Source organism: Hyperolius riggenbachi, chromosome 9 (genome assembly GCF_040937935.1).
Source record: "Hyperolius riggenbachi isolate aHypRig1 chromosome 9, aHypRig1.pri, whole genome shotgun sequence".
Classification (NCBI taxonomy): Eukaryota; Metazoa; Chordata; class Amphibia; order Anura; family Hyperoliidae; genus Hyperolius; species Hyperolius riggenbachi.
In genome coordinates, this window is record NC_090654.1 from 230,392,135 (window position 1) to 230,420,115 (window position 27,981).

General features: G+C 43.5%; 1 protein-coding gene across 4 annotated transcripts in view; it reads left to right on the forward strand.

Moving 5' to 3' along the window:
- Positions 1-27,981, forward strand: part of STARD9 (StAR related lipid transfer domain containing 9) — a 255,427-nt gene that overhangs the window by 209,142 nt on the left and 18,304 nt on the right. For all 4 annotated transcript variants that reach the window (XM_068254136.1, XM_068254138.1, XM_068254137.1 and 1 more), the window contains 4 exons: positions 1,903-2,090; positions 9,812-10,295; positions 14,525-22,699; positions 26,266-26,463. In XM_068254136.1, coding sequence (XP_068110237.1) covers positions 1,903-2,090; positions 9,812-10,295; positions 14,525-22,699; positions 26,266-26,463 — 9,045 coding nt within the window. The remainder of the gene's footprint in view (positions 1-1,902; positions 2,091-9,811; positions 10,296-14,524; positions 22,700-26,265; positions 26,464-27,981) is intronic.

The window sequence follows — 27,981 nt, forward strand, 5'->3', positions numbered from 1 at the left end:
TGTCAGCAGCCATAGGTAGTTATAAGCATTGTGAAGCCCCCAGTCTGTAGGCAGCCATAGGTAGTTATATAAGCATTGTATACTTGTAGAAAAAAGAAACCGGCACTGCAGATTTTAGGACTTGTGCTTTAAGACAGGTATTGGATGCTGAGGAGTTAGTATCGGGTTATGCTGTTAGTTGCGTGCTCAGACCTTAAGAAGCAACAAATTCAATATAGCAGACAGTAGAGGAATGGTCGGCACATGCAGGGTAATCAGCGTAAAAAGCTTTATTCCAAAAAGGCTTCATGCCATATGCTTAGATAAAACATCCATGCAAAAAATAGATCCTACCCGATACTCAAGATGGCTGTGGGGTGAGGTGGGAAGTGCGCATTGCCTCTGAAGACACTCAGGAGAGCGAAAAGGTCGTAAGGCGGCCCCCACCGCTTCCACCTCACCCCACAGCCATCTTGAGTATCGGGTAGGATCTATTTTTTGCATGGATGTTTTATCTAAGCATATTGGATGAAGCCTTTTTTGGAATAAAGCTTGTTTACGCTGATTACCCTGCATGTGCCGACCATTCCTCTTCCTTCTGCTATATAAGCATTGTGAAGCCCCCAATCTGTCAGCAGGCATAGGTAGTTATATTAGCATTGTGAAGCCCCCAGTCTGTCAGCAGCCATAGGTAGTTATATAAGCATTGTGAAGCCCCCAGTCTGTCAGCAGCCATAGGTAGTTATATAAGCATTGTGAAGCCCCCAGTCTGTAAGCACTGCAAAGCTGGAGACGCACTGCAGGAGCCCAAAAATGCTAAAATACATTTTGTGGAGGGGACTTAGAAATGGTGGGGAGATTTGTGGTTTCTGGGACTGGGTTACAATACAGAAACATTGTAAAGTTGGGACATACCGGTACTTTGAAGAGCATTAAAATGTGTAGTAATGTATGGGGTGCATAGAGCAGATTAGGAGCACAAATAAGTGCACAGGAATTACCATGCTGCTACACTAACTAAATATGTTGCATATGGCACCACCCACTGCTGAATCCACCTACTTTTTTACAACCTGTTTCTTTACCTGGCTTAAATAAATTTCAGGGTAGAACCCTCAGATGGCTTCTTTTTTGTTTTTCAACACCTACCGTACATGTTTTATAAAACCGTTAATACATTGATTTAAATAATGTTCTGCTAAATGTGCATTAAAAAAAACTGTGCTGTATCTTGGGCTTTAGAAATTGCTCCCATATAATAATTTCCTTGTTTTTACAAAGTCTGTAATTCAGTTTCTAAAAACTCATATCCACTGGTTTATAAAATTGAAAATTATATGAAGAGGAGTGGCAGGCTCTCAGAAAATGCTGCATTCACCCAGGATTATACCAAAATAACTGACATGTATACAACACCCAGCAAACCATGTGCTCAACGCTGTAGTCTAAGTTCCATGTAGTAATCAAAAAGTGAAGTTTGTCTGGCACTATGGTTTAATAGCAATTCGTGGGTTTAATAGTGCTATTGTGCGACAAGTCCAATGCATAGGCAATAAAGTGCATTAAATGCATGAACTACATACTTGTCACAATAGCTAGAACTGGGTGGTGGGGAGGCAGCTGTGGGTTTCATAGGGTGCACGGCCTTACAACAGTTTCGCAGGGTGTTTGCCAAAGCTTCTTCCGAGGCTGGTGTGCACACCGGACTACAGTCTTGAGCACATGGTTTGCTGGGTGTTGTATAACCATAAAATTAAACTTCCCAGAATGCAATGATGCTAAAGAAGAGTGCTTTGTTAGAAGGTAGGGGAGAGATGATTTGGTGATGTCCTCGCATGTTGTTCCGCTTCACAAGCATACAATGGACCTGGCTTGAAACACATAACCGCAATGAAAGCACTTATTGCGTAATTGTTTCTGCAGGAGTTCAGAGACTGTGTCTGAGGAGTATCAGCAGCAGATAAAGGACTTGGAAGCCTCCTATCAGCAGCAAGTGGATGAACAGCAGAAATATGTGGAAGACTTAAAGCGGCAAATCCAAGCAGCGCAGGTGACGGGGGAGAAGGAACTGGAGCAGGAGCAATCCTTGCTCAATCAGCAGATACAAGAGAGTAAGAACCTGTTCATTACTTTTGATGTAAATTTGCCACTTGTGCCATATGTATAGGTGTGAGGTAACGAACCCGCCTCTTCTCCTCCATTGACTGCTCACCTGTTCATGTAATCCTCATCAGACCTGCAGCAGGCAGAACGTTTTTCCTCATCGAAAAGTCTGCTGTCAGGTTTGGTTTACTTGGCTTCAGAAATTTTTGTTAGTGTTTATTTAGACTGGTTATGGGCTCAATGTAACAAGCATGGGTCAAATATCAGGTTGGCTTTAGTGACATTAAAGCAAACCTAACCATTGTAAACCAGTGGTTCCCAACTTGGGGTCCGTAGACCCCTGAGGGTACATCAGCACCTGACAGGGGGTCCCCCAGGAGAGAAGTGGCAGGCAGTGTCTTGGCAGGCAGCATCCATGCCCCATTCCCGCACTGACTCCTCTCACTGCTCTCTCCTCCTGTTGCCGGGATAGTGTTCTTTTTCCATGACTACCCAGCGGCGCATCTCATAACGTCAGAGGTGCCGCCGGAAGTAACCATAGTGGTAGGGCGTGGCCAGGCGGAAAGAAGAGCAGAGCACGGAGAGAGGATGAGAGCAAGGTAACTAAGTTATGCAAGTCTCTAACCTATTCTGGTGCACCACCTGCACCTGGCTATCTATACTGGAGCACCAATAGCTCTCTACCTACGCTGTGGCACCTGTATCTGGCTAGCCTATACTGGGGGCACCTATGCCTTGCTTCTTATACTGGGGGACCTATACCTGGATACCTATACAGAGGTGGCACCTGGGACAGGGGGACGAGGTGACACGGGGAGAAAAGAGGCACAAGAGAACAGAGGGTACAAAAGAGAATGGATTTGGGTTAAGAATGGACACAGTCCCTATCTCTTTTGTTAACCGGGGACTACCTGTATTTTGCTCCACCTACACCATGTAATGGCGACGCCCACTTTTTTGCGGCGGCACACTGCTTTCTTCGGTAGGGGGTACATTTGCTTAGGGATGACCCACAAAGGGGTACATGTGCTAAAAGGGCTGAGAACCACTGTTATAAACTGATCATAAACATATTAACCACTTTGTCCTCCACTACAGTATATCTACGTCAGCTGTGGCACCCTCCAAGCCACAGTGACGTAGATATACTGACCTCCTTGCAGCCCTGCTGTGCACGATCGGGTGCGCTTCAGAGCGCACCCTCCGGCACAATCAGCTGCAATACTAATTGGTGGAAGGGAACATGTTCCCTTTTGGCCAATTAGCATACCCTCCTCCCATGAATGATCGCTGCAGTAGTGAACTGCAGCGATCCTTCATCTGTCCCCCTCGACGCACAAATAGTTAAAAAAAGGCACAAGCAAGCAGCCACACTCACCTACCTCGTTCCTGTGACGATCCTGAAGCCTGATCCTCCGATCACCGCTCTGAAGTCAGCCGCATATTGCCGGAAATCCGGGTCCCGGCTTGATGACGTCATCAAGCCGGGACCCGGGTTACCGGCAATATGCGGCTGACTGCAGAGCGGTGATCGGAGGATCAGGCTTCAAGACAGTCGCAGGACCGAGGTAGGTGAGTGTGGCTGCTTGCTTGTGCATTTTTTTTAACTATTTGTGCGCCGAGGGGGCTGCCTAATGGGGGGGGGGGGGGGTGCATCTGGATCTATGGGTTATTGGGGGGAGGGGGGGGATATGTAAAGGGGGGGTGCATATGCACGGGGGGGACATCTGAGTAACCAAGGGGAGGGGGGGTTTACACATTTTGCACATCTGGGCACCTGGGGGGCCCATAGCTTAATACTGGGGGCACATTTGGTTATAATGGGGGGCAGCACTAATCTTGGGGGTACATCTGACTATAATGGGGTAATCCTGATCCAGGGGACACATCTGGCTATAAAGAGGGGCACTATTCTTGGGGGTGCATCTGTCAATCGATTCTGGGGGTGGCAAACACAGGGGACACATCTGGCTATACTGGGGGGCTGATATTGGGGACACATCTGGCTATACTGGGGGGGGGTGATACTGGGGACACATCTGGATATCTATACTGGGGCGACTTTAACTGGTTGCACAGTTTTTATGTTAATCGCACTTTTTATTTTTAAACAGAAATTGGTCAAAATTGAGAAATGATGCATTTTTAAATTTTTTTCCCCCCTTTTTCCCATTAAAATGCATAGAGAGGAACATTTTATTTGGGACCAAATACCCCCCAATGAAAGCTTAGTTTGTCTTGAAAAAAACGATGTATAGATCATTTAAGTAGCACGAGTACAGATGAAGTTATTGGTGATTAAACAGGGACACCGCTAAAGCGTCAAAACTGCTCTGGTCAATAAGGGGAAAACAAGGTCTGGATGCAAAGTGGTTAAATATATAATCAGTGGATACTCCACACATGAAAATGCTTGCCTAAATTCTCAGCAGCTCCAGAAATTAAAGCATATATAATATCTGCCTCATCAGTAAGCATGTGAAGGTAACGTCTTGCTGTATACTTAGAAATTACATGTTCCACTAATATTTCTCATATTTACTCCATGGAAACATTAAGCATCAGGAGTTAGGAGACCTCAGTGTGAGGAACATTAATGGAAAGATTGCAGCACTGAAGTCCAGAAGAAATCTAAGAAACAGTTAGTTCCTTTAAACAGCTGTGCATCGCACTTGTGGGAGGACTGGACCTTCAGAGCACACTTTCTTATGGAAAAAAAACAGCCAGACTCATATTAATGACTTGACAATAACACATTATAGCAGCACTGCGTTTCCCCTCTTCCAATAAATATTTAAACAGTCTTTCTAGACAAGATTTTGTGCGCTGGAATATTAAGTAAGACTGCTGCAGACTTTGAAGTGCTTATTACATGGAGAAATGTGCATCAAAGGTTCCCAGAGACACTAGGTGATTATTACCCAAAAGTAGCAAAATGTGTGCCTGGAAAGAGGGGCCGGAGATAGCTGTTAGTAGAATATCGGTAAATTACAGATATTCTACTAGTTAAAAGGGAATCTGAAGTGAAAATAAACGTATGATAATATGATTTGTATGTGTAGTACAGCTAAGAAATAGAACATTAATAGCACAGATATGAGTCTCACATTTTTTTCCAGTACAGGAAGAGTTAAGAAACTTCAGTTGCTGTTTATGGTAAAGAGCTTCTCTGTCCGATCCAAATTGGGTTGCCTACAGTCCTGTTTTCTGAAGCATTTGTCTCTACCTGTCTCTCACAGTTTCTTGTTTGTTTGTGATCTGTTTAACCGTTTAAAATACAGTGTACCGTAATTTATAAACTGCAAATATTAGAGAATGATGTTATAGAAAAAAAGCTATATAACTGAAAATAAAAAATGACTTTTTTCTTTGCTACTAATGTTCTATTAATTACCTATACTACTTATACAATTCATTATATCATAAGTTTTTCTTTTTTTCCGATTCGGAGTCACTTTAATTGCCATAGTAAAATATTGGTAATCCTTACTGATATTTTACTCTAACTCTATCCTAACACCAGCCCCCCTCTTGAACACTAGAGATTTCTCCTTCACCCCTCTTCCGCCACCAGGCAGCGCTGCAACGCTGACCTCATCCCCTGGGTTACGATCACATGTCCTATCACGTGATCAGGACTTTTAAGAGGATTTCAGCATTGCAGCGCCGCCGGTGGAGGAGAGGAGAAGCCAATCCAGCCGCCCGGAACAGGTAAATATGAAAGCTCCCAGCCAGGCTGGGGAAGGCACACTTCCCCAGGAGCAAGAAAAAAAAATTGGCCCTGCAGCACACGCATAGCTTTTCTATATGTGGCTGCTAATAGGTTAAAACATATGTGGCAAGCATCAGTAGCAGCCTAATACTTTACTGATCAGCAGCAGAGGGGCTTCCATTCTTAGAAAAGAGGCTTGGTGAGAAGAGGGGCTGAAGCAAAGGTGAGTATTCAGTATGCTGTCCTCTGCACAGGGAATGTTTTCCTTAGGTATCTTCGTGTACCCAAGGCTAGACAAAAATGGGACACAGAGGCGTGTACTCTGCACAAAGGCATACCTCTGTCTCCCCTCTGCACCGCTCTCTGTTCCCCCTGGTCACTGCAGCAACCCCCCTCCAAGAAATCCCAACAAGCAGCCTGTCAGCAATGAGAAGCAAGAGAGGCCATCCTTAACTGGAAGGGCATATCTAAACAAACCCTTTTCAGCCTCCAAAATGCCCCTTCTCCGCTTGAATCTTTCCTCCCCTGACCTGAGAGGACTATGTGAGCATGTGTATAGCTCAGGTCCTCTTATGCAGGGTCGGACTGGGACACCAAGGGCCCACCAAGGAAGTTTCAGCCTGGGGCCCGCCCCCCCCCCCCCCCCATTTTGGGCTCACATACACATGTACTCTAGAAATTGTGCATGCCTTTATGGTAGGGAATAGATTTTGATCAATTCTGAGGACAGTCTCCAATAGGGATATGTCTACATGCAAAGCGAAACTAAATGGGTGTCACCACGCACTGGAACATCGGCGTGGTCATGATGAGTCATGGGCAGACTTAAAAAAACATAAATACAAAACACAAAATAAGTAGCGGTGTTATTCAGAGATTAGGTCTGACCAGATACATTTTAGATAAAATATTCAAGTACTTACATGCCTCATGATAATTCATAAAGTAGTCAAATGGCAGCAGATACCCCCACAAAATGCAATCAGGTTGCCGACAGATGCCCTCACAAAATGCAATCAGGTTGACGGCAGATGCCCCCACAAAATGCAATCAGGTTGGCTGCAGATACCCCCCACAAAATGCAAACACTTTGGCTGCAGATACCTCCACAAAATGCAAACAGGTTACCTGCAGATGCCCCCACACAATGCAAACAGGTTGGCTGCAGATACCCCCACAAAATGCAAACACTTTGGCTGCAGATACCCCCACACAATGCAAACAGGTTGGCTGCAGATACCCCCACACAATACAATCAGGTTGGCGGCAGATACCCCCACACAATACAATCAGGTTGGCGGCAGATACCCCCACACAATGCAATCAGGTTGGCTGCAGATACCCCCACACAATGCAATCAGGTTGGCGGCAGATACCCCCACACAATGCAATCAGGTTGGCGGCAGATACCCCCACACAATGCAATCAGGTTGGCGGCAGATACCCCCACACAATGCAATCAGGTTGCTGACAGATGCCCTCACAAAATGCAATCAGGTTGACGGCAGATGCCCCCACAAAATGAAATCAGGTTGGCTGCAGATACCCCCACACAATGCAATCAGGTTGGCTGCAGATACCCCCACACAATGCAATCAGGTTGGCTGCAGATACCCCCACACAATGCAATCAGGTTGGCTGCAGATACCCCCACACAATGCAATCAGGTTGGCTGCAGATACCCCCACACAATGCAATCAAGTTGGCTGCAGATACCCCCACACAATGCAATCAGGTTGGCTGCAGATACCCCCACACAATGCAATCAGGTTGGCTGCAGATACCCCCACACAATGCAATCAAGTTGGCTGCAGATACCCCCACACAATGCAATCAGGTTGGCTGCAGATACCCCCACACAATGCAATCAGGTTGCTGACAGATGCCCTCACAAAATGCAATCAGGTTGACGGCAGATGCCCCCACAAAATGAAATCAGGTTGGCTGCAGATACCCCCACAAAATGCAAACACTTTGGCTGCAGATACCCCCACAAAATGCAAACAGGTTGGCTGCAGATACCCCCACAAAATGCTAACAGGTTGGCTGCAGATACCCCCACACAATGCAATCAGGTTGGCTGCAGATACCCCCACACAATGCAATCCGGTTGGCTGCAGATACCCCCACACAATGCAATCAGGTTGGCTGCAGATACCCCCACACAATGCAATCAGGTTGCCGACAGATGCCCTCACAAAATGCAATCAGGTTAGCTGCAGATACCCCCACAAAATGCAAACACTTTGGCTGCAGATACCCCCACAAAATGCAAACAGGTTGGCTGCAGATACCCCCACACAATGCAATCAGGTTGGCTGCAGATACCCCCACACAATGCAATCAGGTTGGCGGCAGATACCCCCACACAATGCAATCAGGTTGGCGGCAGATACCCGCACACAATGCAATCAGGTTGGCGGCAGATACCCCCACACAATGCAATCAGGTTGGCGGCAGATACCCCCACACAATGCAATCAGGTTGGCGGCAGATACCCCCACACAATGCAATCAGGTTGGCGGCAGATAACACCACACAATGCAATCAGGTTGGCGGCAGATACCCCCACACAATGCAATCAGGTTGGTGGCAGATACCCCCACAAAATGCAAGTCCCCCCCAGCTTGGAAGGGGGGTCAGCGGGCACAGATCAGTGGGGAAGCCCCCCCCCTCCCTCACCTAGGGGGCCCCCCCCTTCCGCGCACCCCCCTCCTCCAGAAGTGCAGCGAGCGGAGAATAGCTTACCGAGCTTCAGATGATGCTATCTCCGCTCCTCCGCATGCCGCTGCTGCTGCCTTGCTGCCGCTGGTCTCTGTCTCCTGTAGTGACGCTGTCCAATCGCGCTCTCGCAGGAAGTACTGCGAGAGCGTGATTGGACATCGTTACTGTAGGAGACAGAGACCAGCAGGGCAGCGGCATGCGGAGCAGAGATAGCATCATCTGAAGCTCTGTAGCTATTCTCCGCTCGCTGCTGGCTGCACTTCTGGAGGAGGGGGGTGCGCGGAAGGAGGGGCCCCTAGGTGAGGGAGGGGGGGGGGAGGCTTCCCCCCCCCCCTCCCCACCACTCTGTGCCCAATTTCCCCCCTTACAAGCTGTGCCCCCCTCCCTCTTAGCTCTGGGCCCCCCAGGAGGCGGGCAGTCGGGGCCCAGCGTTGGGACCATCGGTGGTTCGGTGGCTCAGTCCGAGCCTGCTCTTATGCACGGTGCTTCGGAGCGTGCTGTGACCTTGGGGTTGCGTCCATTTTAGTTTAACAAAATTAAAATCTTTTAAAAAAGGATGCAGGAGCCGGCCATAAGCGACTCTGCCTGATTCAGCTAGCCCCCCTGATCTGGTAGTATGTTTTTCTTTTAAAGGTTTCCAACGTCTTAGTTTCTCTTTAAACACAGTTCTTTGTACTAAGTGCTTTATAGAAAGTGTGACATGTCATCCTGTATGGCACATTTAGATATTATCAGCACTTGCAATCACAGTAAAAAAAAAAGACTAAACTCAGCACACTCTCTTGGCTTGAGGAGGGACATAGTGGTGCCTGAAACATTTCCTGCCCAGTGTCTATCAGTAAGTCACCAAACCAAAAGACACATGTTTAGGCATTTTAAAGGTACATGTTATTGTATTTCGAATTTAAATACAATGCCGGATGTATTTGAATTTAAATAGGTGGCATTTCCTGCAGTTTCTTCTATGGTGTATGATTCCAAAAATCACATGACATGGCAACCCACTGCAGTGCAACACGTTCACCTGCGTTGGTAATGTGAATTAGGCCTTGGGCCTGTTTCCATTACACGCGGATTCTGGATGCAGAGTCCAATGATTGCCTATGGGAAATCTGCATCAGAAATATCACGTTTTATTGAAACAGGCCCATAGGCATTCATTGGAGTCAGTTTACTGCATCCAGAATCCACATGTAGTGGAAATAGGCCCTTATTCTTATTCTAAACTTAACTACCGGTAGGTTTGCCATGCATAAGAAATCCTAACCGTGCTTGCTTTCTCTGTGATTTCAGACCAGCAGTGGCTTGTGAAAGAGCAACAGCGTCTAACTGTAGTCTGCCAGGAAAGAAAAGAATCTGCAGTTCAAACTGAGGTCAAGACCTATGCTGAAGTTGAGGTACAGAACTGCGTACAAACTGAAATCCAGCCGTACCCGGAGGAACTGGAGAGGAAGCAGCTAGTGCAGCTGGAACTGCTACGCAAATGCTCCCTACGGAGGGCCGAGAGGAATATCAAGAAGAAAAGGGTTAAATTTCAACTTGAAAGGATTGTAAAAAAGCAAAAACTCTTCGAGGCTAAAAAGACTCTCCAGCAGCTGCAGGCAGCATGCTGGATTAGTGAGGATGCACTGAAGCCGACTTATCTACATGTTCCTAAAGTGCAAGAACCTTGTGTGATTTCCACGATACTTGAAAGAACTAAATCTTCTCCTTCTCTGCTCTCATACTGCAGGCGACGCTCATTGCCTTTTACTGCACAGACGCTTCCTACATACAGGTAAGAACTGACCAGCTACCTGTGATTTGCCACTTGCTAGATGCTGAAAGGAGCTGTATAGTACGTACGTCAAATTCTGTTCATAAGCACTCATTCACACTCCTAATGTCACTTTTGGGCTGCTTCTGTAGCCTGAGGGCCGTTTTACTCTGGGGCGGTGCATCAAATTGACGCACTGCTAATGCACTCCATTGTAAACCTATGCGAGAAATCACATTACCTGCTTTGTGCTGCATCAGAAGTCCCCAATCTGAAGCGCTTCCAAAACTACGTTACCATGTGTACTTGCGTCTCTCTGCGTTGGACCGGAAATTATGTAAGTCTACAGCGATGCGTGTAAAGACCCGCCGCAGGTTTTACGTGTTGCGCATGTGCGGAAGCTTATTTTTTTGTGGTACACTTTTGCACACGTAATCGCTTGGCTGGCAGGAAATGAGCATCACTTCCTGCTTGGCCGAATGCCACACAGGGAAGACTGCATAGTGATGCGGCATTCCCTGAAGGCCTATTTCTTGCGGTGCAGCTGCTGCACCGCATCGCCAATATGCAGTGTGAAACCAGCCTGAGGATACACAAGTATATTGATGCCCAAAATATGACCCAACTCACTATTATTCATACTTCTTACCTTTAAAGTGTTGCAATTAAGAATATCTTAGTGATATTGTCCTGATAAAGCCTCCTCGCTTAAGAGCATATGAGAGGGAAAAAAACAAAACCCTCACAAAATCATAGGTTGGGGAAAATACTTAATATCCCACTGTTGGAGAGGGGTGGAGCCTGGCTGTGCATCTGCGTGGAGCTCTGAATGATTGAGCTGATAGTTGGGTTTGTCTGGAGCTTGTGAGGATTCCTCCACTCTGCTAAAAAGAAAGAGGAGGAGGAGAGGCAGAATGTGTGTACAGGCATCCTATTGTGTGGGACAATTCTCAGTTTGATACTGTTAAAGGGAACTGAACAACATTTTTAGCCCCTAGGGCAACTCAAAAGCACATTAAAAATGCAAGCTGACAGTGTGGCCCATTAAAAAGAGAAAAAAAAACTTCCATTCTACATCTTATTCTTTTTGCATTTAAATGTTTTTTAGAGGCTTTTATTACCCTACTTCTTTGGACTGCTGTCCCCAGAAATAGACAGATATTGACTGCTGTAATTAGCAATAGCAATGAACAAACAAAGGCTTTCATAAGAATGGGGGTGGGGAGATGGCAAACTGTACTTAAAACAGTTTAGAGAAGTCACACTTGATTACCTTCACACCTTCCCTCTGGATAAGGGCAGAGGGAAGGGGGGGAGGGGGGGGGGGAGCGGCTCCTACTGCTATTAGATACCAGGACAAAATGCAGGAAAAAAAGCTGCTTGGATCCCTTTAAAAGAAATAATTGCCTATAGAGAGGGAAGCCTCAGGATCCTATTGAGCCTTCCCTCAGCATGCCCTGTCCTCCCACTAGTAAGCCGTACACCTCCTCTACCATCAGTGCGGCTGTACAGTACCCGTGCAGTACTCTTGTGTGAATGTCAGATGCAGCTTGCTTAGCACTCTGTGAACTGTCCTAAATCCTAATCTATTCCATTAGGACCCACATTAGGTAGTTATAGGGGAGTTCCTGTGAGTTGACCCTTCTACCACTTCCTCTGCACAGCTACCAAGAGAGAATAACTCTTTGTGTCCATTGGTACAACTCTTCATCATCTCATCATCAGTTCCTGCCTAGCTCATCCCTGCTTAGTGTGTAATAAAGCATTTAAAGGACAACTGAAGCGAGAGGGCTATAGAGGCGGCCATATTTATTTCCTTTTTAATAATGCACATTACCTGGTTGCCCTGCTGATATACTGCCTATAATACTTTAAAACATTTTCTGACAAAAATCTGACAAGATTAGCTCATGCGTCTTTCAGGTGTGCGTTTCAGACACTACTGCAGCCAAAGAGATCAGTAGAACTGGCAGGCAACTTGTATTGCTTAAAATTAAATAAACATGGCAGCCTCCATTTGCCTCTCACTACAGTTGTCCTTTAAAGAGGAACTGTATATAACTTAATGAATAAAATTACTTATTTTTACAATATTCATTCAAAAAATATTTAATCATGGTTTGCCTATTGTAAAATCTGACCTCAACCTGTTTTTTTTTTTTAATTGTAAGCTACCTGGTTCAAACATCAAACCTAGTTCTTCAACTCTCACAACAACAAAATAAAAAAAGAATATAGAACTCCCTAGCAGTTCTATGTAGGATTATTGCTACAAAAGCCATCATTTTATCTCATAAGTTCAATTTCACTCCAGGTTTGCTTTAAATAAAAGATCATTACATTGAGAAATGTCTCTCTTTTTTTTTTTTCAACAATACATTTTTATTGAAAGATGTAAAAGCAGTAACTGAGGAACTGTAACAAGTTATGTAAGAGATTGTCACACATGGTGAATGCATCTGAATTTAAGGTAAACCTATAGTTGAAAACAGCATAATCATAGTGTATAGATAAAGATACAATTCTTAATTTTTAGTGGTGTCCCGGCTTGGACATTGCCAGAGTAATGACTTCCTATCTAGTCCATTTCTAACCACTATTGGCTGACAGACAGGCGAGTCAAGTTCTGACTGCGTTATTCGGTTAAAGCAGCGGTACATAGACCTATCAATCGAAAATCTATTATATAGTGTCAATCTTAATGGAGCACAGCTTGGAGCTTACGTTTTTAAAGGAATACTATCGATTCACATATTTTTTTCAATTGACACAGGAATTGTTTGGGAAGTGCTGCTAAGTACTGGTGTTTACATTTTAGTAGCAACTTCTTTGTTTACTGTTAGCAAAATACTTTCAAACTTTACTGAGGCAAAACTGACAGCTGACTGAGCCATGAGGAGAAGGGAAATTCCCCTCACACTTGATCAGTTAACTCTATGTGTAGCTCTGTGTGTGACAGAGAAGAGAGCTCCCAACAGCTGCAGATCCTGTGTCCTGTGTTTCTGACTGACGTGTCTGAAGAGAGCAGAGGAAATGTAACTAATTGTCACAGCTTTTCATACTGTTTTTGCTTTCAGAGTTTGATATTTGCTTTCTGTAGTCTGATATGCAACTCTGGCTGTGCATTAAAGCAGACACCCCTTCTGCAATTGATTTGTCCCAATATAGCTAAATCCTACCCTCAAATATCAGAGGCAAAAGCTGTGAATTATTAACATGAAAAGTAGGAAAATGTTTACACAGCTACTTAGACATTATTTGCACACTGTCATTTTAGAACACTTGGGTATCGATAGTATTCCTTTAAGATGATTGAGCATTCCTAAAGTGAAAAGAATCTCGGTGGTAATTTGAGTCAGAGAAATGACTTTTTATGGCATGCATGGCAGGCAGCACATCTATTTTTTTTTTTTTTTTTTTTTTTTTTTATAATGTTGCACTTTTCTATACTAAAGGTTATTGGTTAAAGGTGGGCTGGATCATGTGATCTGCTTTATGCCAAGAAGGGACCTCCCACTCTCCTGGCAAGGAGCCAGAGAGGTACTTTCGTTTTAATTTTTGCAAAGTACACATGCAGTTTTGTTTTTTTAAAGTTTTGCTCATTTGCTAATTAAACAACTTTAAAGTGTATCCGAGCCGAAGCTTGGTTACACAAAATCATATACTTACCTAAAGAGAGTGAAGCCTCAGAATCCTATTATGGCTTCCCTTTGTGGTCTGCTGTCCCCCATCACTGACCGTGCCCCGGAATAGCGACAAGGCATTGTCGCTAATTATATCAGGGCCGCACGGCTCCTCTTCCGCATTCATGGCCACACAGTAGCCGACTGAGCCAGCCCGCGCATGTGCAGAAAGCCGGAGCCGTGGGCTCTGTGCTACTGCGCATGCGTGGGCGGGCTCAAGCTTCTAATGTGTGGCCATGAATGCGGAAGAGAAGCCGCACAGCCACGATGCAGAGGGGGCCACACTCGCCAATGGAGGACACCAGACCACCGAGGGAAGCCTCAATAAGATCCTGAGGCTTCCCTCTCTTCATGGTATCTGTTTTTGAACCCGAGCTTTGGCTTGGGTTTGCTTTAATATCAATGCATAAAAACTGGGCAGGCTGAAATAATGCTTTAATTACATTATTTATCCATTTATCAGCAATTTAATTTATCATTGTATATAGATCTACATTGTATATTTTGTTGTATGTTTAAAGTTATTAGCTAAGTAAATGGAGTAATTTTTGTCTTGTTTCCTTTTAGTGCTCTTTTGAAAAGAGAATGTAAATCTGAGCTGGTGCATAAACCCAAGACTAGTATAACGAAGAAACCTCTGCGAGCTGTGTCCATAGATTGCCTTCTGAAAGCCTTGCCTACCCGGGATTTGGTCATTACACCACCTGATACTGCAAATCCTGTGTTGGAGAAGAGATCCATAGACTGCAATAAAAATCAGGGCAGTGCAGGTTGTAATATTTTTGTAAGTGATCCACAAATGAGCAAGAAACGACCAAAAATGGATAAAGCTACTGGCAGATCAAAAGGATCTTACAAAACCTTCCCTACCGAGCCACCAAAGAAAAAAAACGTACGAGCAACAATAAACACAGGAACTAAGGACACAAAGCTAAAAGCAACAAAAAGTCTTTCCCAAACAGCAGTTGCAATACCCAGAAAGAACACTGTGTCAGAAAAGATCAAACCAGTCCTAAAGAATGATGGAGTAAAATCTCCATCAGATAAAAATTCCAAGACTATTTCAAGAACTCCTGGCCAGGGAAAGATTCCTCCTAAAGAATCGTCCACTGTGAAAACGAGAAGGAATTTTACTACGTCAAATACTCAAACAAAGCAAAGCGATGGAACCAGTAAGATTTCAACATCTGTTGATAACATCTCTAAGTTTAGCCACCACCGTGACCATCGCAGTGTAACTGACAAAAAGTGGATGAGCACAGAAAGACTCAACAGAGGACTTTTCAAGTCTAATATACAAGCACTGGAACACTGGAAAGAGGATGCCAATAGTGACTCATCTGACGGTGAAAGTTACTATTCCATAGACTCTTTATCTTCTGCATATGCCAGTGCCTTAAATGAACAACTCAGACAGGAAGAAAGAGAGAGACAAAAATCTGGCAGGAGGGATTCAGACAGTGAGGACAGCCAGATGTCACAAGACTCTCTGGTGGACAGAGAAGGAAAAGAGAGAACAAATAAAAGAAAATATAACCGATACAAGACCATTGGGACTCCCTCAAGCCCTTCTAAATCCTTTACAGAAGATCACAACTCCTTTCCTTTGGTTGCAGCTGGATCAGTCACCACCGGTGTCTCAAAAAGTTTTTCTCTGGACAGTTTGGCTGATGCTGATGAAGTACCAGATGCCGATTCATCTGATGAACTACCAGCAGAGATCTTCTGGAAGATTCAGAGCCCTAGGAGTTTAATCATAGATGACAACCAACAGAAGGGTGTTGATAACCCAATGTCAGAAAGTATTCCTATGGAAAGAAGTGCCTCATTTTATCTTAAGTTAAATAAGGATGCTACCACAGGCTACAGTGATAATTCTTCAGCTGGAAAAACACTTAGTACTGAAAACTATTCAAATATTTCTGATGTAAAATCACATCAAAGTCACCAAAGTTCATTTGTCCTTCATAGTGCAAGTTTGCCAGGTTTACCAAGTGAAAAGTATACTGTGGAACCCACTGAGAATACTATGCATGAGGAGTTTTCTCTTCTTGTCCCTGGACCACAGAGTACTGCTAAAACTAATGCCCATTTAACAGAAGAAGGGAAGGAGTTGTGTATTAAGAATAATGTTGCAAAAATTAAACCTCAAGTCGCTACTGGCATACTTAAAGAAATAGATGCTCAATATTTTCCAGGTCCAGAACAACTTAACAAAGAACTTTATGCTTGTCATGTTAAAGCAAACACTTCTCCTATTAAGGCAAAATGTTTTGAAAGTAAAGAGCCTGATCAAGAATGTACTGTTGATGATTGTTCAAATAAATGTTCAAATAAATGTGGAAAATCAGAAAATGTTTCAGTTCTGTCAGTCAGTTTGATGGAAGGTATTGAAAGTCGTCCAACATCCGTTGCAAACGAAGACAAACAGTTTACCTCTTTGAAGGTGTCTGGTGAAACCGATGATCGAAAATCACAGCCATTAGGGGATCCAAATGCAGATAAACAAGTCCATAAAAATGTCAAATTTTTGGCGAAAAACTGTAATGAGGGGGAGCTAAAAATGTCTGTAAAAGACCATAGTCATGCCATCCCAGATGACCATATGAAGTTTTCGAAATCGCAGGACGTAAATCTTAATGGAGTGCCTTTTAGGGAAGCAAAAAAATTGGGCACTAAAATGAAAAATGACACAGAACAAGTTGTAACAGGATACAATAAAAATGTTACTACACCACTTAATATTTTAAATTTAAATACATCTATCAATACTATCAGCAAACCACCTCTACAAACGTCTGAACTGGGCATGCAAAAAAGACACCAACAACACTGCTCTAACGAGATTCTTTCTGACATTTCAACTTCTGATCAAAATGAAACATTTACATTTAGAGATGGGTTTGCTTTATCCACAGAAGATGGTAAAATGGACAGTTTAAATAACACCACCACAAAGTATTTTGATCAAAATGAAAATGTTACACAAGCGAGGTCTGCATATGTGCAGATGGACTACCTAAATAACGAAATACACATTATCACTGATAATTGTCTGGGACACTCTGGCTTTGGACCCTTCCTTCCTACTACTTTGCAGAGTGATCAAAACCAGGAAAGCATCGATAAGGATACACATTTCTTAAAAGCAGATGATCAAGTTCATAGTGTTTTTGAGACTGCCAGACTGATGCCTCAGTACACAATATATGCTGTAGGGCTAGATAAAATTGACAATGTTAACAAACTGGAAACAAGGCAATGCCAACTGTTTGAAGAAGACATCTATGAAAATAACGTAGCTGATCTTACTGAAATTGTAGCTGCTGATAATACTAAGGTTGGTACCACATTCATGTTGGATAATAACGCACCATTAGACATGGAACACAAAAGGCATGAGGTATCTACTGAGCAGAGTAAAATGGTAACGGCAGAGCAACCAAATACCTACAGTTGCCATTCTGAAGAGCATGGAAAGCTTTCCAGAGAGAGTTCATTAGGTTCCACAATGGAGACTGGGCCTGGTAAAAGTAATATGGACACTTATGTGTATGGTAGTGGACCACCATCCTTGCTTTCCAATACATCATCAGAAACAGTAATGGAAGTCAAGTATCCACCAGTTAACAAGATGGCCAACTGTCTGTCTGACGAACACACACAGTCAGGAAAGGTTCTACCACCTGATCTAACAGTCATCGAGTACAACAACCCTGAACGTGAAGAAGGAAGTGGAGTGATTGAATGTTTTAGTAAACAAGATATTTTGTTTAACCATACAGGAACTTCAGCATTGCTTACACTTTCCAACAAAATTCATGAGGTAAAAACAGCTGATACCATAATTTCTCCTCCTATTCAGAACAATGAAGTAACTAGCTCAGTAAAACGAAGTGTCTCTCCAGACTGTGTATCAAAGCTTGGATTTCCAAGTAAAACCAGTGGTGTAGAGAGTTATGATCTCAGAGAGTCACTAGGTTCTTCTGAAGATTCCACAGGTCCGCAGCATAGTCTCTATTGTGTGAAATGTGTCGAAACATGTAATTTATCAGGCAATGTGTCAGATGAAAATTCCCACAAAGAGAAAAACACGATACCAGAACAGGGAACATCTGATTCCCAATCTTCATGTGTGGAATCCTCCTCTATACAGCTGGCAGAAGGACTATGTTGCATTCAGAAATTGTCAGACTCTCAGCAGGTGATTATATTAAAGGCAAAACCCCAAACACCACTTTATTCTTCCAGCCCCCTTGGCTGTTCACATGATGCAAATATTTGTAAACCATGTTCTGCACCTTTGGAAAACTTATCTATACCTGTGCAAGCAATCCAAGTAGGCACACCAGCTCTGCAAAATGAATTAAACAGTCGAAGTGGGAATAACAGTCCAGGCACCATTGTCTCAGGGATCATAACAACCAACATAAATCCAGGGCTGTGTAACACAGAAGAACACTGTGAAGAAGTAGAAAACCAATGTCATGAATCTGATATTTCAGAGCTACAGACCTTGAAGGAAGGAAGAGTAAAATCTGTGTCTCCTAAAACTGAAAATTCATTTAATGAACAGATAAACCAAAATGACTCAGAGAAAATCTGCAGTGATAAAGATGCTGGTGAACCAGGTTCTTCAAAGGCTACCGGTGACAGTCCTATGAAAACCACATGGGATTCTGCTACTTCAGAGATCAGGTTCCACAAACCTTTCAGAGGCTGTCTGACTGAATGCAATGAAGATACATTTAATTGTACTGACTTTTCATTTAAAGATGCATGTATCGAACAAGAGAACTCTGACTGTGTTAATGAAACAGGAGCATCTGATATTGTGAGCTCACATCTGATCCTTCCATATTATGAAGCTGTAATGGAAAATAAACATTTCTCTGAACCAAAACAGGTCAAGGCTAAGGTCGTAAACGCACATGATTATACAGAAGGTTTTGTAAACATTTCTGAACCAGCACCCGCACAGTTGAGTTCTTCCAAAATCGTAAATTATGAAGATGGGAAAATGTTTAGTCTGCAGGATCGGAAATCGCCACATGATATTCCTGATGGAGCAGGACATTCTGTAAAGAACAATGAGGATACACCTGAAAGTTGTATGTTAACACCCAAGATAATGGATGCCTTTCGCCAAGCTGGCTGTTTGTCTTTAGAGTTGAATGGAGAGGATTGCTCCTGCAGCACGACTGGCAGACAGAGACCATTTCAGGAAGGTTTTATGGAGGAAAGTGAACAAATGCACTGTAATAGTGGGAGTGGGAGCAACCAAAGAAAATACTTCATTTCTAGTAACAAAACTCAGGATGAAAGCGTGTTGGTACAACAGAAAGCAAGCAAACGACCCACTGAAAATATGGAAAATCTTGACTATTCTTTGCCAATGGATTACCTAGAAGACAAAATTGTAGATTTCTCTTCACATAATCCTGAACCTGCTACTTGTAGTCCTATACCTGCTTATACTTCAACTATTTCTACACTTGCTAACCATTTACCAGTTGATGAATTATCTACAGACAAAAGTCCACTTCCCTCTTCAAGTGTGCTGGCCACTGTTGGTTTAAATAATGTAGTTTCTAATGTAGCAGAAACGAATGATTCATTTGTGAAAGTGAGAAATAAAGGCAGAGAAAATGAAGGAATTCAAGACAAGAATTTGGCAGCCATGGCAGATTGTGGAGAAGATTGTGCAGAGTCCAGCAGATCTCTTCAAATGTCATCGGGAGAAGAGAACATCGAAAACTCTACTTTTATGGTTTCAAGTGATGTAACAAGTTTAAAAATCGGATCGCTGGAACATCTGTCAGTATTAAACAATAATGAATCTAATATTCACAAAGCTGTTCGTACAAAACTCCCTAGGTACGTTTGCCAGGTTGCCTCTTCAGAAGGTAACCTATCACATTGCCCGTCACATAAAAAAGATTCCCACTCTATTCATAACCATCATTTATGTTATTCATCTCCCAAAGTTCCTGTCGATGTAAATGTTGCGGGGTCTCCTGGGCTTTCATCTGTTGAGCCACCTTCCAGCCTTATTGCTGAAACTCCACCACAAATTCCAGGCTCAGGTGGCTGGGATCAATGCAAAATACATGCAACTTCACATGTGGAATCTCAGACCTATGCACCAAACACAGACTGCAAAGTACACCGTTGTTTCAGTGATCATTACCAGTCTCTAAACTGTTACGGAGATGCGCATGATATTGGTGATGCATGTGCCCATCGTAAGACTGAGGACTATGATATTAAAGCACTCACAAAAATCAATAGCAGTTTATTTCAAGAGTCATCCCAAGATGAAGAAACCTCAATAGAAGAGTTGGTAGAGAACAATGAAAGTCTTCACTTCTTCTCTAGTGACATTAATCCCTTTGTTCACTCCTGGCAGCAGGAGGTTGGTCCCAAGTCTGGATGGAGGAAATGTTCATTTAACAGTGCAAGTGATATATCGTGTTCTAAGCTTCAAGTCATGACTGATAAATTAATAAGGTGCTCTAGTGTTGATGAAGGGCTTAACGCTCACAATTCACCTTTTAATTCACACCTTAGCTCTTATGCAAATGCGAAACCAGCATCTAGCACAATAAGCAGCATTGAAGAAAATTATTCCAGACCAGACTTAAATTCACTGGACGGTTCTCAAGATCACCTGCTAAGAGACATTGCTGCTATACAAACAAGAAATGAAACTGAATTTGTTGGTGGATCTGAATCACAGGTAAAGTTTGAAGACTATTCCCAGTTAGATGAAATAATGATTCTCTACACTTCAGAATCAGAGACTTGTAATGAAGCTGATCGAAAAATTTCGTATGACTATAGCACACAGACTAAGCCAAAGTATCGTAGGAACAGCAGGCACCAAAGAAGCCACACAGATGTGTCATCATCAAGGCAAATGAGGAATCGGAATCTTCACCAGAAGCCAGTTTCTTGGTCCAACGTGCAGAATATGTCCTTGCATTTATCACAGCTGTTGCAGGAAACCTCAGAGCTTTTGGGTAATTTGTCACAACACAACTCTGAAAACATGCCTTTTGATGCCACCAGACTGCAGACAAATATTGCGCAGTCAGTTGTACAAAAATTGGTTAGGGATTCTTCCACCCAGACTTCAGAAGACAAAAGTATTCAAACAGATTCATCTACCAATAATGGTGTACGCAGCTGTGGCTCCGACAGTAATAATTTTCAACATCCTTCAGAAATAAATGTGGTTGTTAAAGTTATAGGAGCAGATACTTATATTCCACCAAGTACTTGTTTAACAAGTGACTCTAGTAGTGGCCACATACCAAAAGCTAAAACACAAAGCCTGCCAAATTTAGAGGAATTCAGGTCTTGTAAAAAAGTAGAGCAAGGGATGGTCAGATCGCCAAAGGTACAAACATCCACTCCATTTTTAAATGGTTCAAAAGACATGTCGTCTAGATCTCTCCCAGGTTTTTCACCATACAGGGCTCCTGTTTCAACTACTGTGAATAAAGGCACAGATGAGATTTCTTCTTCTATACCAAACAGCCCATCTTCCAGTGTAATTCAGTCTTCAAAATACTGTACTTTTAGCCAAGGAAACACCACAATGGTAGATAGAGCCTCATCCCCAATTCTAACACTGAAAGCGAGCAAGAAATCTGTTCATAATGTTACATCTGAGAGTAATAGCAGCAATCAGTATCTTCTGAAAGCTCCTCATCACAGAAAGAGAAAAGAACGAGGAAAATGTGATCAACAGTTGACCAGCTCTCAAACAGAAACTGACAGTGAAAGTATAAGTTCTTATGATCAGGCAAACACAGAACATAAATTAGTAGTGTTACGTTGCAATTCACTTCAAGAATCACCAAAGAAAAGAGTGGCAACACATGAAGTTCAGCGATATATGAGTGAAGGTTGCATTCTTCGAGACAATGAATATTCTTTTGTGAACCAACGTACTAGTAACATAGATATATCAAGCTTTGAAAATAGACACAATAGGAAAGATGATTTGAGAACTTCTCAACCAAAAAAGATGCCTAGAAATACATCTTCTGCTGTGCCACCTTGGGAGCGCCTGCAGTCACTTGAACACCTTCCTCAGATGTCACATCCTGTGCTGAACAGACATGGACAATCCCATACAAGAGCTATACGGAAAGAACTTGGTAGTGATGACAATGATCTTTGTAGTGGTACTATAGGGTCAAATACTTCTTATGTAAAAAATAATCTATATTCCGCTTCACAGATGAGTGGTTTTGATTTCCATTTACAAGAAGATAGCCTATCTGTTGTGGAGAGTGAATGCAATACAGATGTTCTGCTAGGTCAAGAACCCTCTTTAGGAGGCAGTCAGAAGCCTCAGAATTATAGTTTGCAGGACCTACCAATGCATAATAAATTTAGTAACTGGTCTGGAGTCACGGGTAATTCATCAAGACACACACCACTGATGAGGAGCTCTCCTGATCTAATTATGAAACAGAATCTCACAAAAACTGATGCATCTCAAGTAGACCTTGATTTTAGGTCTCAGGAAATTGAGAGGCTGCAGAGGGAACGGGTGGCAGTCATGTCAGCAATACACTTGGAAATGAATCCTCAACCACTAACTGTACAGCTCGCTGAAGCCAAGTTGAGTTATGGAATAGGAGAAACTGACGCCCTGCTGAGAGTTATACAAACAGGAAAACCAGATGGACAAGAGACGGTCTCTATAAAGAAACAACTATATGAAAGGTAAGGGGAAAAGTGTGTTATGCATTATTTGTGACATGTAATACTGAAAAGCAAGGCACTGAAATAAGTTTGTAAATAAGGGTTGTTGGTACTGTATATACTCGAGTATAATTCTAGAAATTTAGGTCTGATTCACTTCGTAAAAGTATAGCGGTCGACTTATACACAAGTCACTGGCAACACTGAGCACACTGAGTAATGTGTGTACTAATCGTAACATTCCCATTTGAAGCAATTTACCCAGTGGTAAGTGATACTTTGAGGAAAGGAAAACAAGAAAGTCTGAAAGTTTTGGCCACAACAATTAACAAGGAAAGGGGCGGGGGAAAATACTGAGCTGCATAAAAGGGAGTGAATAATTGCAGAACTTGGGGGCCTGGAGGATGTATTGGCTCAACTTAAGGGACAGGAGGGGTTAATGGCTGCAATACTGTAGGCAGTGTAGTCATTAACCCCTACTGAACCCCAAGTGCAGTCATTAACATTGCTGGGTAGACTTGTACTTGAATTCCAGCTTAAGAAAGTTGACTATTGGAGTTGACTTATACACAAGGTCAACTTGTATTCGAGTATATATGGTATGTTGCATTTTTAGTGTGCATGTTGTGGTTTTGGAACACAGATGACAGCGATAAAAATTAGCATCCAATACTCCCTAAGCTAATCCGCTAAATGGCATACACTTAGACCTTCTTTGTTTAGGCAAAGGTGCTTGACTTCTGTGGATTAATTGGTGGTACAGTAGTGGTTTAAGCAATGGCACTTTTTTTTAGGAAAAAATGTATATTATGGTACCTTGAAGTGTACCAGAGATGAACAATAATAAAAAAATGTATACCTACCTGGGGCTTCCTCCAGCCCCCTCAGCACCAATCGCTCCCATGCCATCTTTCTCCAGTTCCTTGTTCTCCAATCAGCAGCCCCGTAAATGTGGCCAGTCGCGGCCAGGCTGCGCGCACCCCCCATGTTCAGTAGTACTGCGCAGGCACAGAGCGCTCCCTGCCACGGAAGCACGCTGGGGCACATGACCGGGCCCGTGCATGCCCAGTGTGCCCCCACTCACCAAGCTATCGGGGCTTTTGACGCGATAACGATGAGGCGGTGGAGGACCTCAAGGGAGCGATTGGTGTAGAGGGGGCTGGAGGAAGCCCCATGTAAGTATACATTTTTTAAATTATTTTTTGTCTCTGGGTCACTTTAAGAGGGGGAAGACTCTAGATCCTAGAAAAAAGCTTCCCCTGTCCTTGTATGTCAGCCTGTTCCAGCGCTAGGACCCCCAAAGAGTGGCCTCCCTGCGCATGCGCACTTGCATCACCTCACTCTGGCTCCGGCGGAAATTGCGGAGCCTGATCGTGTCTGTGCTACTGCATAGATGCCTCACGCAGTCCAGTCCTGGTTTTTCTAACGGAAGCTTAGCGAGCTGTCGACAAGCTCTTTTTCAGAAGTCCCAGTGCTGGATTAGGAGGATGAGGAAAGCCTATTTAGGGTACAGAGGCTTCCCCCTCCTGACGTAAGTAACCGCAGGGTCAACACGAAATGTTAATGTGGCTTCAGCCATCACAGTTTACAAAGTGAAAGGATAGGAAAGCTGCATCTGAGCCTCTTATTGCTTCTAAATACCTATCTTCCAAGATCTTATATGTGAGGGGCCTGCTCCATGACCCCATTCCCAGTGCACTCCTCTGTTAAACACTACATTGGGTTATACTGCAGGCTGCCACGTTGTTCTGGCACTCCTTCCCTATGCACAAATAGCGGGCTGAATTGTGAGAGGTTTATGAAAAACTACACCACAGGTTAAGGTTTCTCTTCAACAATGAACATCTAAGTATATTTTTGAACAGTATATAAAGGTAAAGGTGACGTAATTAACCACTTAAAGAGACACTGAAGTGAAAAAAAAATTATGATATTATGATTTGTATGTGTAGTACAGCTAAGAAATAAAACATTAAGATCAGATACATCAGTCTAATTGTTTCCAGTACAGGAAGAGTTAAGAAACTCCAGTTGTTATCTCTATGCAAAAAAGCCATTAATCTCTACGACATTCAAAGTCGTGGAGAGGGCTGTCTAATGACTTTTATTATCTCAACTGTAAGTAAACAAATGTCTTTTCCTCTGCCAGAGGAGAGGTCATTAGTTCACAGACTGCTCTAAAAGAATCATTTTGAATGCTGAGTGTTGTGTAATCTGCACATATTAGAGAATGATGCAATGTTAGAAAAAACACTATATACCTGAAAATAAAAATGAGAATATTTTCTTTGCTGCTAATCTTCTAGTAATTATTCATAGTACACAACCAATTCATTATATCATATATATTTTTTTCGCTTCAGTGTCTCTTTAACACCGCCTAACGCCGATAGGCGGCGGCTGGTCGTAAGTGGATTTCCATGGAAATGGCCGCTCGAGCAGCCATTCCATGTCAGTTCACGGAGGGTGTCTCCGTGAACAACCTGCGAACCACCGATCGCGGCTCGCAGGCTAATTGTAAACACACGGGGAAATAATCCCCTGTGTTTTTGACCTACGGCATTGCTGTCGCAGCAGCGCCATAAAGGAGATCAGCGATCCTCGGGCTCTGATTGGCCGGGGATCGCCGGCATCTGATAGGCTGAAGCCTATCAGAGGCGGTACAGGACAGATCGCTGTCCTGTACCACCCATGGGAAGGAGGGAAGAAGAGGGAGGGCGGAATAGCGCTGCAGAGGGGGGCTTTGAGAAGCCCCCCCCCCCCCCCCCCCCCCCGCAAGGCACAACAGAGCGGCGGCGATCAGACCATCCTAGGGGGGGGAGGAGTCTGATCGCCTTCAGCAAACATGATCTGTGCTGGGGGCTAAAGAGCCCACGCAGAACAGATCAGCCGAAAATCCTGCGGTCCTTAAGTGGTTAACTAGACTTATGCACTTTCACGTCAATATTGGCAAGAGCTACAAGTAGATAATGTGATGGAATTCTGGAAGGTGCAGCTAAGTAGTAATTCTGTTTTGTTTTTTCTTTTTTTTTTGTTTTGTTGTTTTTTTGGGGGGTTTTTTTTTGCATAATATTTTCCTCAACCTACAGTAATTCCATAATGTTTTCCTTCACTTGATCTGAGGGTTTTATAGGAGCATAACACTACAACCTGGTTGTAGGGGAGACTGTTATTAGCCAAAGATGCCCAGGAATAATAAAATTGGTTAAACAAAACTGTTAAAACAAGAGAGTGGTAGTGGATGACTTGCCTGTCAGAAGAATGGCCTATGACATCTTGGACGGAATTTTATTAGCATATAAAAGGAGGAAACACGCTTGGTGGGGTTAGCTTGCTTCTTCAGTTCAGTACATGAAAATGTGCCAAACCACTAGGACAATCCAGTATGAGCGCCTTTATGTTCAGGATAATTAAAATGCCCAAAATGAAACTGAGTAAAACACATTAGGCGGTCTACTTTTATTAAGCATACAGAGGTTTTACCTAAACTTCCTAACTGGTTCATAAAAGTTATGTATGAAGTTTGGCTTTTTAATTGTAGCCTGGGTGCCTTTTGGAGAGTCTGACAATTTGTATTTTTCCTTCAGGCACATGAAAGTGATAGAAAATTTACGCAAGGAAAGAGAAGAGAGGCTGCAGAATTTTAGAAGGAGCCGGAGCCTCAGCCCCCAGAAACAACTCAGTGCCTCACAGATATCGCTGTCATCACTGAAGGAGTCTGAACTCCCCAGCCGTCGCAGGGAGTATCTGCAGCAACTGAGAAAAGATGTTGTGGATAGCACCAGGTATGGGAAAGCTTAGCAGTAACCTTGCACTATATTGCTCATCAAATATGTCTTTCCTAATGTGTCAAATATGAACACCTTAAAGGGAACCTTAACTGAACGGGGGGGGTAAAGAGTTTCACTTGCCTGGGGCTATTACCAGCCCCCTGCAGCAGTCCTGTTACCTCGGAGCCGCTCTGGAATCCTCCATTCCCCCGCTGTCACTTAGTTTCGTTTTTGACGACTCACCAGTCGGGCGGCTGCCATGCATATTTTTGGACGCATTCCCTACTGCAATTAGCGCTGTTGCGGACCGCAATACGTACAAAGATACGCGTTGCCACATATCTACGCGTGCGGAATGTGGCAGCGCATATTTCTGTACGCGTTGCGGTCAGCAACAGCACTAATTGCAGTAGGGAATGCGTCCAATAATACACAAGGCGGCCGGCCGACTAATGAGTCGTCAAAAACTACACTAAGTGACAGCGGGGGACCGGAGGATTCCAGAGCGGCTCCGAGGGCACAGGACTGCTGCAGGGGGCTGGTAATAGCCCCAGGTAAGTGAAACTCTTTACCCCCTCCGTTCAGTTAAGGTTCCCTTTAAAGGATACCAGAGTCATAATTAAGTTTCCCATTTTACTTACTTGGGGCTTCTTCCAGTCCCTAAAGTCTTGTAGGACCCTCGAGTTCTTTCGGTCCCTTTTCATGATCTACTGTGCATCCAGGTAAAGTCTGCAACTTGACTAAGGTGCGTACTTCTGCACATGCTGACCCAGTGGTGCACCTCCTTGATCATGGGTCCCTCGCCGAGAGCATTCTGCGCATGTCTTTAACCAACTGCACATGTGCAGAAAACGCTTGGCTAAAAGAGCAGTCAAGGAGGTTCGCCACCAGGTCAGCGCATACGCAGTAGTGTGCAACTAAGATAAGATGTTGATTGGTACAGCAGATCGGGGAAGTAGACTGGGAGGACTGTGACCTACAAGACTGCGAGAGCTGTAAGAAGTCCCAGGGGACACCTTTGTTACGACTAGGGTATCCTTTATGAATCAGACAAACTTTAATGATGACTTATATATTTTTAAAATTATTTTCTGAACATTTTGATTGCCTAAATATGTGAACAAAAGTGTTAAATAAATAAACCATTACTTGCATTGAAGTGTGTATGTGTGTGTGTGTACACACACACACACACACACACACACACACACCCTCACCCTGGACTTCACCCTCCATGAACCTACAAATCCGTGCCGAACTGAACTGCAAGTGTGCTGGCTGGCCCAGCTATTACTTCTCCCTTACATGTCATAAGTAGTTACAGGTGCCCCTTAGTATTAGGTAGACAGAAGTACCCTCAAAATTACGTAGCAAGGGGTCCTTCCAAGTATTAGGTAGCTAGAGGAACCTCAGTATTAAGTAGCTAGAGGTGCCCCTGACTGAAGGGAGATCTCATCTCTCAGTGGTATGCATAGAGCTGGGTGAGTATCCTCTCACTAACACTCTTATCAGGACTCTGTATAGGGAAGGAGG